At 33.4% G+C, this 13352-nt stretch overlaps 1 protein-coding gene across 2 annotated transcripts in view; it reads right to left on the bottom strand.

The window, feature by feature from the left end:
* Dnai4 (dynein axonemal intermediate chain 4) overlaps positions 1–13352 on the bottom strand; it is a 102427-nt gene that overhangs the window by 17130 nt on the left and 71945 nt on the right. For both annotated transcript variants that reach the window (XM_076862319.1, XM_076862318.1), the window contains 4 exons: positions 11592–11678; positions 10064–10215; positions 5051–5208; positions 4556–4677 (listed from right to left, as the gene is read on the bottom strand). In XM_076862319.1, the coding sequence (XP_076718434.1) occupies positions 4556–4677; positions 5051–5208; positions 10064–10215; positions 11592–11678 (519 nt within the window). The remainder of the gene's footprint in view (positions 1–4555; positions 4678–5050; positions 5209–10063; positions 10216–11591; positions 11679–13352) is intronic.

Genomic DNA, 13352 nt, shown 5'->3' with positions numbered 1-13352 from the left:
TGATCATCATTATTCAAAGTACGTGTATGAAGACTTGAAATGGGTGTCAACATACCTTATACACAAACAGAGATATGAAAAAAATTGTGATATATATGTGTACTAAAAATTGTAATGCAAAAAAAGTACATGTATAATGGCATAAAAAATTACATGGAAAAACTTTGACTTAAATAAGGAAAAGACTTTTCAGTGTTTAGATTTGCCTAATGATAGAACTAACAATCTAGGGAAATGATAACTGCTTTTTTCACTGGAGATAGTCAAAAGAAAAGACAGATGACTTAACCATAAATATTTATGTATACAATGTTGAAGAAATTGTAATACTGGGAATGAGAGGTTGAAGCAGATGGCATCTCAGACTTCTTGAACACTAAACATGTATGCTCAATAGGGATTTAAAACATCTGTGCATAGTGGGTCATGAAAAGTCTTTAAAAAGGCTGAAAGTCAATACTCAACGTACTGGCTATACAGAGTTATGGTCATAGACCAACAACATTGTCATCACGTGAGAGCACTTCTGACCTGCAAATTCTCAGGCTCTACCCCAGACCTACTAACCAGAATCTGCATCTTAAAAAGATTCCCAAGTGATTTGTATGTACATTAAAATTTGATACACATGCAGTAGCATATGTAAGTATTTAAAACTGCAAGGTCAGTGTCAAAAGGTCAGTTGCCTAGTACATAAACTCTGAAATCTCATGCAAGAGGTTTATTGAGGAGTGGTCTCAGAAACAACCTCCAAGAGGGAAACAAGACTGGTCAAAGATTTAGATTGAACTACAACTGAAGCTGAAGTTACAACAGACAGATCAGTATAACCTGTAAGAAGTTCTAGGAAGGCCCTTAAGGGCAAGAGTACTGCCTTTAGCTGGGCATGATGATGCACACTTGTCATCCCAGCAATTTGACAGGCTGAGGCAAGAGAATTACAAGTTCACACCAGGCTTAGCAACTCAGCAAGACTTGTCTCAAAAGTAAAATATAAAAAGGGCTGGGATACAGCTCAGTGTTAGGGCACCCCGGGTTCAATCCCCAATACTTCAACAAACAAACAAAACAAAAAAGCCATAAACTTGGTGGCTTAAGAGTCCTGCCATAAAGCAAGAAGGCCAGATGTTTTATATTCTCCCCCTTCCAAAAACCAATCAAGCAAGATAATACACTCAAACTTAACCATAATAAATAATGAAACTAAATGTAAGTGATTTTAACATAACAATTAAAAGGCAGAGGTTTTAAGATTCTAAAAAATAAACAAGATTCAACTATATGCTGTCTACATAAAATATATTTTAAGTACAAAAACACAAATAGTTTTTAAAAAGTGAGGAAATGAAAATCATGGTAACATATAACACTAGTTAAAAAAATCTGGAATGGCTACATTACTATCAGACTAAGTGAATCTCATAATAAATAGCATAATAGTTATAAATAAGTTCATAATTATAAGAGAGTTATTTAATCAAAAAGGCATACCAATCCTAAACATGTTTGTGCATACCTAATAACAAAGCTTTATGATGCAAAAAACAAAATAGAATTGCAAGGAAAAATAGAAAAATTGATGATTATGTTTAGAGAGTTCCTTTCCTCTTTCCCAGACATTGACTGAAAAGTAGGAACAAAATCAGCAGGGAGATAGTAAATTTGAACAACACCATCAACCAACTTAATTTGACTGACATTTTTAAAACACTTCACCCAACAATAGCAGAACACATATTTTTGTCAAGTACACAGGAATAATTGCCAATAAAGGCCACAGTCTGAAGTTTATAACATATCTGAGTTCAAAAGGATTCAATTCAGAAAAAGTATATTCTCTGATTATGGCAGGTTGGAATTAGAAAGCAATAACAAAACGACTTTTGAAAAACCATCAGATACTTAGAAACTAACATATCTTTAAATAACATATCCATTAAAGAAGAAATAAAAAGAGAAATTAGAAAGTATTTCACATAGAATGAAAATGAAAATATAAAAAGTCAGAATTTGTGGGGTGCTGCTGAAGTGGTACTTAGGGGTAAAGTTATGGTACAAATGCCTATACTAGAAAATAAAGAAAAGTTGCAAAGCAATGACCTCAGTTTTAATCTTAAAAAACTAGAAAAACAAGAGTAAATTAAAACTAAATAGAAAGAAGAAAGGAAATTATCAAGATAAAAGTGGAAAACAATATGTACAGAACAGAAAAACAACAGTGAAACTCAGTTAAATCAAAACTTGGTTCTATAATATCAATAAAATTAGTAAAATTTGAGTTGAATGTGTTGGTATGATTCTATACTTCTATATACACACTATGGGAGGTTGAGGTAGAAGAACCACCAGCCTGGACAACATAACACAGTGAGATTCCCCAGCTTGAAAAAGAAAAGCTGATGAATTTCTAGACAGATTGATCAGGAAAAAGAGAAGGAAGATGAAAATGAAAATATAACATGTTAGAATTTGTAGGGTAATCAGAAAATTACTAATATTAGGAATTAGTTGGCATTACTACATATTCTTCAGTTATTAGAGACCAAGGGAATATTATTATGCCAATAAATAAATAGGCAAATTCCTTAAAACACACACATTCCTAAAAGTCACTCAGGAAGAAACAGATAACCATAACAATTAAAATTTTGAATTTATAATTTAAAATTTCCCTATAAAGAAAATTCCAGGCCCACATGATTGAGTAATGCAATAATAAAATATAATATAATAATATATATATAATATATATAATATAATAATAATATATATAAAAATAAAATATAATAAAGAAATTATGCTATTTTATGCTAAACCTTTTTTAAAAAATAATTCTTATGCTATTTTATGCTAAACCTTTTTTAAAAAATAATTCTATGGGGCCAGTATTACTGTGATATCAAAATCAAACACATAAAAAGAAAAATTCATATCCATTTTTTTTCACAAAGATAAAAAAAATTTCACAACAAATTTTAGCATATTGAATCAAACAGTATATTTAAAGGGTTATAAGTCATGATCAACTGGGTTTTATTCCAGGAATAAACATTCAAAAACAATAATTAATGTAATTCATCATATTAACAAGCTTAAGAAGAAAAAATTTATATATTAACATCTGAATAGAAACAGAAAAAGCATTTATCAAAATCCAATATCCATTCCTCATAAAAATTCTCCACAAACTAGTAATGTAATGGAAATTCTACAACATAATCATCTACAAAAAGCCTTCAGTAGGTTTTATACTTTAACAGTAAAGGACTCAATGCTTTTCCCCTAAGATCAGGAATAAGACAAGATTGTGTCTGTTTTCCTCACCTCTATTCATTATTGTATCGGGAGGTTCTAACCAGTGTAATCACGCAAGAAAACAGAAATAAAAGGCAACAAGATTAGAAAGGAAGAAGAAAAACTGTCTTTATTTTCAGACCACATGATCATCTGGAATTCCTTAGCAAATGGCATTTCTAACACACCAGACTAGGGTCTCTCATCCCAGCACTATTTACATTCTGGGTCAGATAATTTTTTGTTTGGGTAGTTGCTGGTAAACAGGAGGAGGCTGGTTATTGGTACATTGTAGGAGATTTAGCAGCATGCCTGTTCTCTGCCCACTAGATGCCAGTAATTCTTCTTTATCTTCACCCCACTCAGCAAGCTTTAACCACCAAAAATTTGTCCAGACAATGACAAAAGTCCCCTGGAGGAAAAATCCCCCTCTCCTTGTTCATGTTGAGAACTACTGTTCTAGAGTCAAAGTGAAGGTGTATTACAGGATTTGTGAATGAAGTCAGTAAGAAGATGGCTACAGTATAAAAGTGAAAAATAAAAAAGGCCTGAACTATATTCACAATAGTAGCCTTGATCTGGAAAAGAAGGGACGGTAAGATTTAAATATTGTTTGAACAACAGGGTAGAATAGAGAAAGAGCTCAATTTTTGTTTGCATAGTGAAGTAGAGGTGTTACTAAAAAGATGATCATATTACATGTAACAGAAAACATGGGATTTGTTTTCTGAGAAATCAAAAGTGTCTGAATTTTCTGATCCCTAAGTACTTACAGATAATAAGAATTGGAAAAAAAAAAAAGTAGAACTTTATTAACTATGCTCTGATTTGACTCTGGTCTTGACAGACATGAATTCAAGAGATCTTCCTAATTCCCCAGTCCTGAAAGTAGTTACTCCCACTGAAATGCAGAGCACTATATAGATTTGGGTTGCATAAGCATAACAGAGTAGCAGAATGGCCAATAGGGGCAAGATAGGACATTGTTAATCACACACTTGTAAAGAGAATCCTTCCATAATTTCTCAGAAATGCACACCTCTCCTCTATCTAGAAAAGGAGGTAAGGGGCATTGTATATATAGCCAACTAGAATATGCCATTCCACCTAGGGTTGACAGCTATATCCATGTTTATTATTTCATGTACAAAGCACAATATTTATTAGCATGTCAACATTTTGTCTTATTTTATATCTTAATATATTTCAATTATTGGAAATTGTTATATGTAATAGTCAACAATGGGTTGAAACAATTCACCTTGGGATGAAAAGCAAAACACATTCCAGGAGCCTGTCGAGATATCAAAGCTTCACCTTTCTTCTCTTTTTCCCCTCCTTTCTTGTTGATGCCACCAGTAGTTCGTCTCAATCGCATCAAGTCTTTATTTAAGGAAAAAATATAATTTGTCATTAATCACATGAAAAATAGTTCAAGCATCATGTGTATCTTCTCCACAATATTATTTCTGTCATCTCTTGCATGTGATTAGGGTAAAATTAGCAAAAATTAGAACAATGAGCAAACACAGTTTTATTATTACTAATTCATTAGGATATTTTAATTCCACACATTTCAAAACAAAGATAATGCAATGTTTATATCTTAATATATTTCAAAATATATTAATATATACATATATTTATATATGAATCACATATATGTATATATTATATATGACATATACTATTTATATACTATATTATGCTAAAAATATATGTGTATTTATTTTATATATATACATATATATATTACCATGACAGTCCAATCCTTTTCGTATAACCCATTTGGAGATTCTTCCATCTGCTGATATAGAAACTAGGATTTCTCTTTTGTCATCACCTGTTGTTCCTCGATCTTGTTCTATCCACTGTAGTTGCCATACAGGTCCCAAATGTTTTCGAGGTGATTCACTAAAACAGGAAAATGTCAAATATAGGCTCATCATCATCATTTTTAAAAAAATTATAACTAATTTATGAATGTAATGCAAAAATAGCCTGTAATATCAGCAAATGAGCTACAGACATTCATCAATATCCAATGAGATTTATTCTGAGAGCTTCAAGGTAGGATAAAGTAGTCTTGTAAAGATTTTTTATCTATGTGTATTAATGGTACAGGATAACAGATTTATTGTAGCCTAATCTTACATGCATATAACACAATTTGGTCAATTTCACTCCCCAAATACTCTCCTGACCCTCTTTCCTCTTTCCCCTTGGTGTGCATCATCCATCCTAAAGGTTGCCCTTCTACTATCATGATGTTCTTTCTCTCTTTTTCCTCCTCCTTCCTTCCCATAGGAGAGAAAACATGATACTTTTCTGAGCTCGACTTATTTTGTCAACTTTATGGTCTTAAATTCTGTCCATTTTTTCATAAATGGCATAATTTTATTCTTTGTGTGAGAAAAATACTTCATTCTGTATAGATACCACATTGTATCATTCATCCATTGACAGGCACCTTAGCTGATTCCATGGCTTAGCTTTTGTGAATTGTGCTGTGATAAACTCAGGTATGCAGGTGTCTGTATAGTGTGCCAATTCCTTCAAGTGTATACCCAGGACTGGTACAGCTAGATCTCCTGGTAGTTCTATTTTTCAGTTTCTTGAGGAAACTATTTTCCATAGTAACTGTACTAATTTACATCCCCATGGACAGTGTGTGAGGGATCCTTTTTCCTCACATCCTCACCAGCATCTAATACTATTTGAATTCTTGATGATTGATTGCCGTTTTCGCTGGGGCCAGATGAAATTGTATTATTTACTTCTATAGTTTCCTTATTTAGTTTTTGTTTGGAAGATCTATCCAGTAGTGAGAGAGGTGGGTTAAAGTCACCCAGTATTATTATATTGTGGTGTATCTGACTCTTGAAATTGAGAAGAGTTTGTTTGATGTACATAGATGCTCCATTGTTTGGGGCTTAGATATTTATGATTGTTATGTTCTGCTTATATATACTCCTCTTAAGAGGTATGAAATGTCCTTATTTGTCTCTTCTGATTAACTTTGGTTTATCTGAGATGAGAATCGAAAACCCTGATTGTTCAGGCAGTCCATATGAATGATAAGTTTTTTTTCCCATCCTTTCACCTCAGCCTGTGCATCCACTCAGCCCATGAGCTGAGTCTCTTGAAGGCAGCATATTTTTTGGTCTTGCTTTTTAATTCAATCTGCCAACCTATGTCTTTTGATGATGAGTTTAGGCTGTTCACATTCAAGATTATTATTGAGATATGATTTGTATCCCCTGTCATTTTGATTTATTTCTGGTTTTTGGATTTATCTTAGTTTCTCATTTGGTTGAATGTCCCTTTAGTGTAGATCCTCCCTTTGCTGGTTTTCACTTTTTTTTTTCAATTCATTCTCATGGAATATTTTGTCAATAATACTCTGTAGTGTAGGCTTTCTAGTTGTGAATTCTTTTAACTTTTGTTGATCATGGAAGGTTTTAATTTCATCTTCAAATCTGAAACTTAATTTTGCTGGATATAAAATTCTTGGTTGGTATCCATTTTCTTTCAAAACTTGAAAAATATTATTTCAGAACCTCCTAGCTTTGAGGGTCTGGGTTGAGAAATCAGATGAGATCCAAATTGGTTTTCCCCATAAGTAATTTGATTTTTTTCTCTCACAGCCTTTAATATTTTATCTTTATTCTCTGTTAGTCATTCTCATTATAATGTGTCTTGGTGTGGATCTGCTGTAATTTTGTACACTTGGGGTCTTGTAAGCCTCTTGTATTTGATTTTCCATTCCATTCTTTGGGAAATTTTCAGCTATTATATCATTGAGAAGAGTGTGCATTGTTTGGTTTATATCTCTGCTCCTTCAACTATTCCGATGATTCTTAAATTTGGTCTTTTCATTTATCCCATAATACTTGGACGTTCTGTTCATGGTATCTTATCATCTTCTCTGCATGGTGAATTCTACTTTCAAGATTATATATTTTGTCTTCATCATCTGAGGTTCTGTCTTCCAAGTAGTCCAGTCTGTTGGTGAGGCTTTCTATTGAATTTATAATTTGGTTTACTGATTCCTTCATTTAGAGGATTTCTGCTTGTTTGTTTTTGTTTTTCCACAATCTCTAACCCTTTATTGAAGTGGCCTTTCACTTCCTGTATTTTTTCTTTGATTTTACTCATTATACTATCCTTTACTTCACATATCAGTTTAACTATGTACAATCTGAACTCTTTCTTGGACATTTCTTCTACTATGTTATCAGTAGCTTCTGTTGTTGAAACATCTTGATTTGTTTGGGGCACTTTATTCCCTTGTGTTTTCATGTTGTTAGTGTGTTTTCCCAACTAGAAGTATGGATCTAAGGCAGCATAAATTCTACCCTGTAGAACTATAGTGTCCATAAAGGTTTCTAGCACTTCACTTTTAATGGTGAGAACAATATCAACAGCACCCAATCTACACGATATACAGCCTTAATCTTAATAGCTCCCACTAAGGTGTCTACTGCTTTCTTGTATCTACAGTACAAACAGAAAATTTGTTAAAATGGTTTACAATTTCAAATGCTGGATGAGAGAACAGCATTCAACAGTTTCTCAGCCCTGTCTCTGACATCTTTCAGGATTACCAAACCCAGATCAGCTCTTGTAAACCCAGTCTCTATCCCACCCATCTGGGCTTCAGATACCTCAGGCTCAGCCATGCTGCAGTCCCAAGATCTCAATGCTGCTCCTACTGCAGAGAGACCACTAGGGATACACTCATGCAAAGGAGCAACTCCAAGATGGAGCAGCAAGACAAGGGCCACCAGTACTCTCAGCAGGAAGATCCCAGGCTCCTCAAACCCACAGGCATCCCCACTCTAGACCTGCAGGTCCTGGTTGGAGTCCCCAGTCAGAGGCTCTTGTGGTGGTAAACATGTTGGCACCTGGGCCTCAGGCCCTGGCTGGTGTCCCCAAATGGGTGCAGCCACATGCAACCAAACCTGGAGTCTCCTCCAAAGCAGTCCTCTAGACCATGGTAGCAGTGATAGTGGCAGTGGTTGTTAGAAGCAGCTAGCACGTCAAAAGCAGTGGTGGCTACAGCTGCAACTGCCGCTGTGGAGACGGCATCACCAGGCGATATCTGGGGGTCAGCAGCAGTGTTGGCTTCAGTTGCATCTGGGGCAACGGTGTCTTCTATGGAAGCAGTATCCAGGAAGAAAACCTCCAGGCAACCTCAGGCTGGCAGAAGCAGAATCAGAGGCAGCAGCAATGGCTGTAGTGGTATAGGTGGAAGTTGATTGACAGAAGATTTCCAGTTCAGCGGCAGAGACCCCGGAGGTAGCGATGGAAGTAGTGTCGGAGGTTACTGAGCCAACCAAGGGTGTGCCCAGAGAAGAGACCTTCTGGAATGGCAGCAATGTCTGTGGGGCAGTGGCCCATCATCATCATCTTTTAAAGGCCTGCAAGTGTGATAAGAGCAGCTCCCTAGAGTATTGTGACCTACTTATATAATGATGTTTTTATTGTATTTCAAAAAATAGGAAAGACAATCAATTTGCCCTAATATGCACTAATGTTTTTCAGGAAGGAAAATTTTACTGGCCTATAATTACATTAGCTATCCCTTAACAGGAATACAAAAGCAAAGATTATATTTTATTACTCCATACATTAGCTCCTTCTCAGTTTAGTTGTGTACATTCTGACTTTTACTTTATTTTAGACACATTGACTATAAGTGTCTTATTTTTTATAAACTATTTTTCATAGCTTAAATCAACTAGTCATTTAAATAATTTTCAAGTAAATGATTCTTGCGATATTTTGCTTTCTTGCTATGTTTCAAGATTGCCCACTGTGGTTCTCTTTATGGTTGATACCTGATTGTTTCTGCAAAATTAAAATCACGTTTCAGATTACTGACTTCTATCAGAGTAATGGGGTGCTCTATTCCTAGTACTTATTCCCTTGATTTTGTTATATAAACCTCCCAATACAACAGTTTGGAACTTTTTAAAAATCAAAAGTGCCTTTTGAACATGTGTTAAAAATTATGGATCCTATTCTCAGACACAAGCATAAAGTTCCATTCTTACAAAATTATGAAAATAATTTCAAAATTAAGGTTCAAAAACGTTTGCTTTAATGACAATTTCCCATTCTAACTAAGTTATTCAAACATTATTACAAGTATACCACTCCATTTTTAGGTTGTACCTGTCTAGTAAAAAAACCTAACCAATTTGAAAAATTTTCATCTTTAACTTTCTCATTTTTTTCAACATAACTCACTCATTCATCATTCATCATTCATTTACTTTCTGCTGTTACATGCCTGATATTCTGTGACATACTGAGACTACAAAGGTAAGACTCAATCCTTACTATTGAGGAGTTTATACATAATCTTGGGACGTCTATCTGTCTATCTATCTATCTATCAATCTATTTACAAATAATGTGTATACAGTGTGACAAGGGCCATAATGAAGATATGTATAGTACACACAGAAGGAAAGAATGAGAAGCCTTCCTGGAGAAGATGGCTTGAAGCAATTGTTTAAGAATAACAATAAATTGTTAGGCTGAAATAAATTTGTTGGTGAGGTGGGAGAGAAAAAGATGAAGGAGATAATTGAATTAGGAAACAGAAATACAGATGGAGAGTATGAAGAAGTATTACATGTTTCAGAAATAACAGTAGAAATTTCAATAACACAAATATTCACTTAAAACTAAATAACATTAGAGTAAGTCTTCCTGAAAAGGTATGTATTGTATATTTACCTAATTCTTATATTCTCACCTACTATCCAGAATTGGAACATCCGTGTTGCTCTGTACATTATAAACTGCAATTGTGCCATTGTGATAGCCAACTGCTAGCAGGTTAGGTGTTCCAATTGAAAAATCCACAGCAGTAACTCCATATGGACTCTGATAAATGCGTTCTGGCCACTGAATAAAGAAATAATTATATTTTAAACTTGTTTTCATAGATGATAGATAGTAAGGCAAGATATGATGGTGGCAGAGACTAATCTGGTGGCAGTAGGGAGGTGAAAAAAATCAGTCCACATTCAGTTACTCCTGTCTTCCTGACTCCATTATAGATAAAAATAAAATAGTTTTATTTTTATCAAAGTATGAATCAATCGTACTTGATATCTTTAATAAATGCATCACTGGATTCTATAATACTATAGTATTTTGGTATTCTTTCAGCAGGATTACTATGAGCATCACATATCTACCTTCTTATGGAAACAAATAATGGGTAACAAACCATCTAGCATATATTTCTGTATTCCAGTATTTATTTTAGACCTGTGTTACCTATTATATCTAACATAGAAAAATATACCAAAACATTCTAATTCGCTCTGCTGTACAAGTCCATCCAGTGTAATCTAAATTCTTTCCTCTTTCTAACCACACATGTGGAAAAGAAGACAAGTTACTGATAAATTCTCTGTGGATCCTTCCATATTTAGAACAATTTGCTTTTTTCTTTTATGCTATATAAACTTAGTGTCCTGACAGATTGGGGTTATTTAGAAAAAACTAACCACTTTTTATATACTCTTTAAACACTTCTCTAAATTTTCCACTCTGCATTTCAGTTGCTTTTTATTTATTTTGTACTGGGGATTGAATATAGGGTATTCTACTACAGAGCTACTGAGCTACTCACATTTTCATTTTCTTATTTTGAGACAGAGTATTCCTAAATTGCTAAAACTGGCCTTAAACTTGCAATCTCCTGTCTCATCCTCCTGAATAAATGGGATTACAAATGTGTGCCACCTCTCCCAGTTTAGATTTCAGTTTGGAATGAAAACTAAAGTAACAGACTGACTAGGCCTTTTTAGAAAAACAGATTACCATGATTCTTACTTATTCTCTTTTAAAATTAATGACAATAAGAAAGTCAACTTATTTTATATCTATTGAGGATAGCAGAGGTCATGTGATGAAACAATCAAGTCTAAAAAGAAATGTTTAATTTTTTAAGAATTTTCATTTGTATATTCATTCTTCTTTATAATTAGCTGTGATTATATAATTAATACTGGTTCAATTATGCATCATCAGATCTAACAGCATATAAGATACTCAATAAATACTTATTAAATGAATTCATGAATGAATTCCCTTTACCCTATATAATCAAAAACATATTTTAATTATTATGGAGATAAACCAATGAAAATGAAGAAAAAAAATCCTAACTAAATTTTCTGAAATTTATTTATTATATAAATTATAAACTTTATGAGAATTTTGTCAACATTTAAATAATTAAACATGATTATTATTTCTGTTTGGGTTACCATGGGATTCTTTATTGACCAGCAGCAAGCCAGTCCTCTTTTTTGCTCTCGAAATCCAAAGTGCCCATAGCCCACAGCCAAAAGGTCCTAAAAAAACAAATAAAAAATAGATTTAAAATAAGACAGGGTAGGAATGTAGCTTAGTGATAGAGCACTTGCCTAGCATATGTGAGGCTCTGCGCTCAATACCTAGCCCAGCAAAAAATATATATATAAAATTAAAATTAAAAATTACAAAAATATTTGGAAATATATAAAAATATCTATTAATTAACTATCTTAAACAATGCTGGCAAAACTTTTTGATTGCAGAAAAAATACCAGTAGAACATCTGTTTTCACCCTGTCCCTCCATTTTCCTAAGTAAATAAAATCAATCAGTATAATCCTCATTTTTGGGCTAAAGAATAAATATCTACAAAGAACTAATTGGTGAGTTCAGTGGTGCAATCGGTACTTAAAAGAACTCATTGCTAACAAGTTCTCTTACGTATTGACAAAATCTTCCCAAGACTGTTAAAGACATTTGTGTTAAAGGCAGATGCTATGGACTGAACGTTTCCCCCACAAAATTCATATATTGAAGCCTTAACTTCCAATAAAATTGACTTTGAAGATCGGGCTTTTTTGAAGGCATCAGAGCTCTGTCTTTTCCACATAAGAATACACTGAGAAGGAGGATGGAAGAGATTCACTGGGAATAAAATCAGCCAACACTCTGATCTTAGACTTCCAGACTCCAGAACTGAGAGAAAATAAATTACTGTTGTTTAAGATACATAGTTTATGGCATTTTGTTATGGCATTCCAAGCTGACGAATATGGCAGGTCAGTTCAAAAATGCATATGTAAATAAATATGGACACAAGTCCAATGACTGACCAAACCCAGATAATCAGAATAACTTGATTTTTAAAATATTATATTTTCTGGTAACCACCCAACTTTAAAAACCAATGTCATCTCTCCACAATTCCCTCTGTCTTAAGACTGTCTTCAGAATTATCCTTTCATCAGACATTAATAAACCCCTTGTCATCTCTTTGAGATTCTACATAGGCACTACTCTAAGAAGCATTCTCAGTACCAAAGAGACTCTCTTTTGTTCTCCCACAGCATTATTTAATTTTTTTAACCAAAGCATATGGAAAAGTATTCTATGGGCACACTCTATGTGTAACTCAATTACTGCTGCACCTTAACAGACTGCCAGCAGAGTGACTGTCTAATAAATATCTGCAGAATAAATTAATAAACATTATATGCCATATAATGTACCATATCTAATATATTTCTTTTTAGTTTCATTCAAAACAATTTAATTTAATCCCAATGGCAATGAATTAATTTTTAAAATGCAAGATTATTCACTTACTGAAAATGTTTCATGCATCTTTATTAAAGACTGCTATTAAAGTAGTAAATCCCATTTATTTATAAGATGTCCCAAAATGTGGTTTTATGAAGACAAATCTGTAGCAAGCCTACTTTATTTTATTAAAAATAATAAATATAATAAAATGATGTGTCATTTAGGTTTCAATACAAATAATTATACATAAATGACATCTATTAGATTTGCAGACATAACCTGATAAAATGTGTTAATGAAGTAATAAGACTAATTCTTCTTTTATTTTCAGTTTGTTCATTTTAGTTACACATGACAGTAGAATGCATTTTCACATATCATACATACATGGAGTGTAACTTCCCATTCCTGTGGTTGTACATGATGTGGAGTTATACTGGTCACGTATT

The sequence above is a fragment of the Callospermophilus lateralis genome, chromosome 7 (assembly GCF_048772815.1).
Source record: "Callospermophilus lateralis isolate mCalLat2 chromosome 7, mCalLat2.hap1, whole genome shotgun sequence".
NCBI lineage: Eukaryota > Metazoa > Chordata > Mammalia > Rodentia > Sciuridae > Callospermophilus > Callospermophilus lateralis.
Note: the sequence above shows the minus strand (reverse complement) of the source record. Positions and strands in the feature narration are given on the sequence as shown.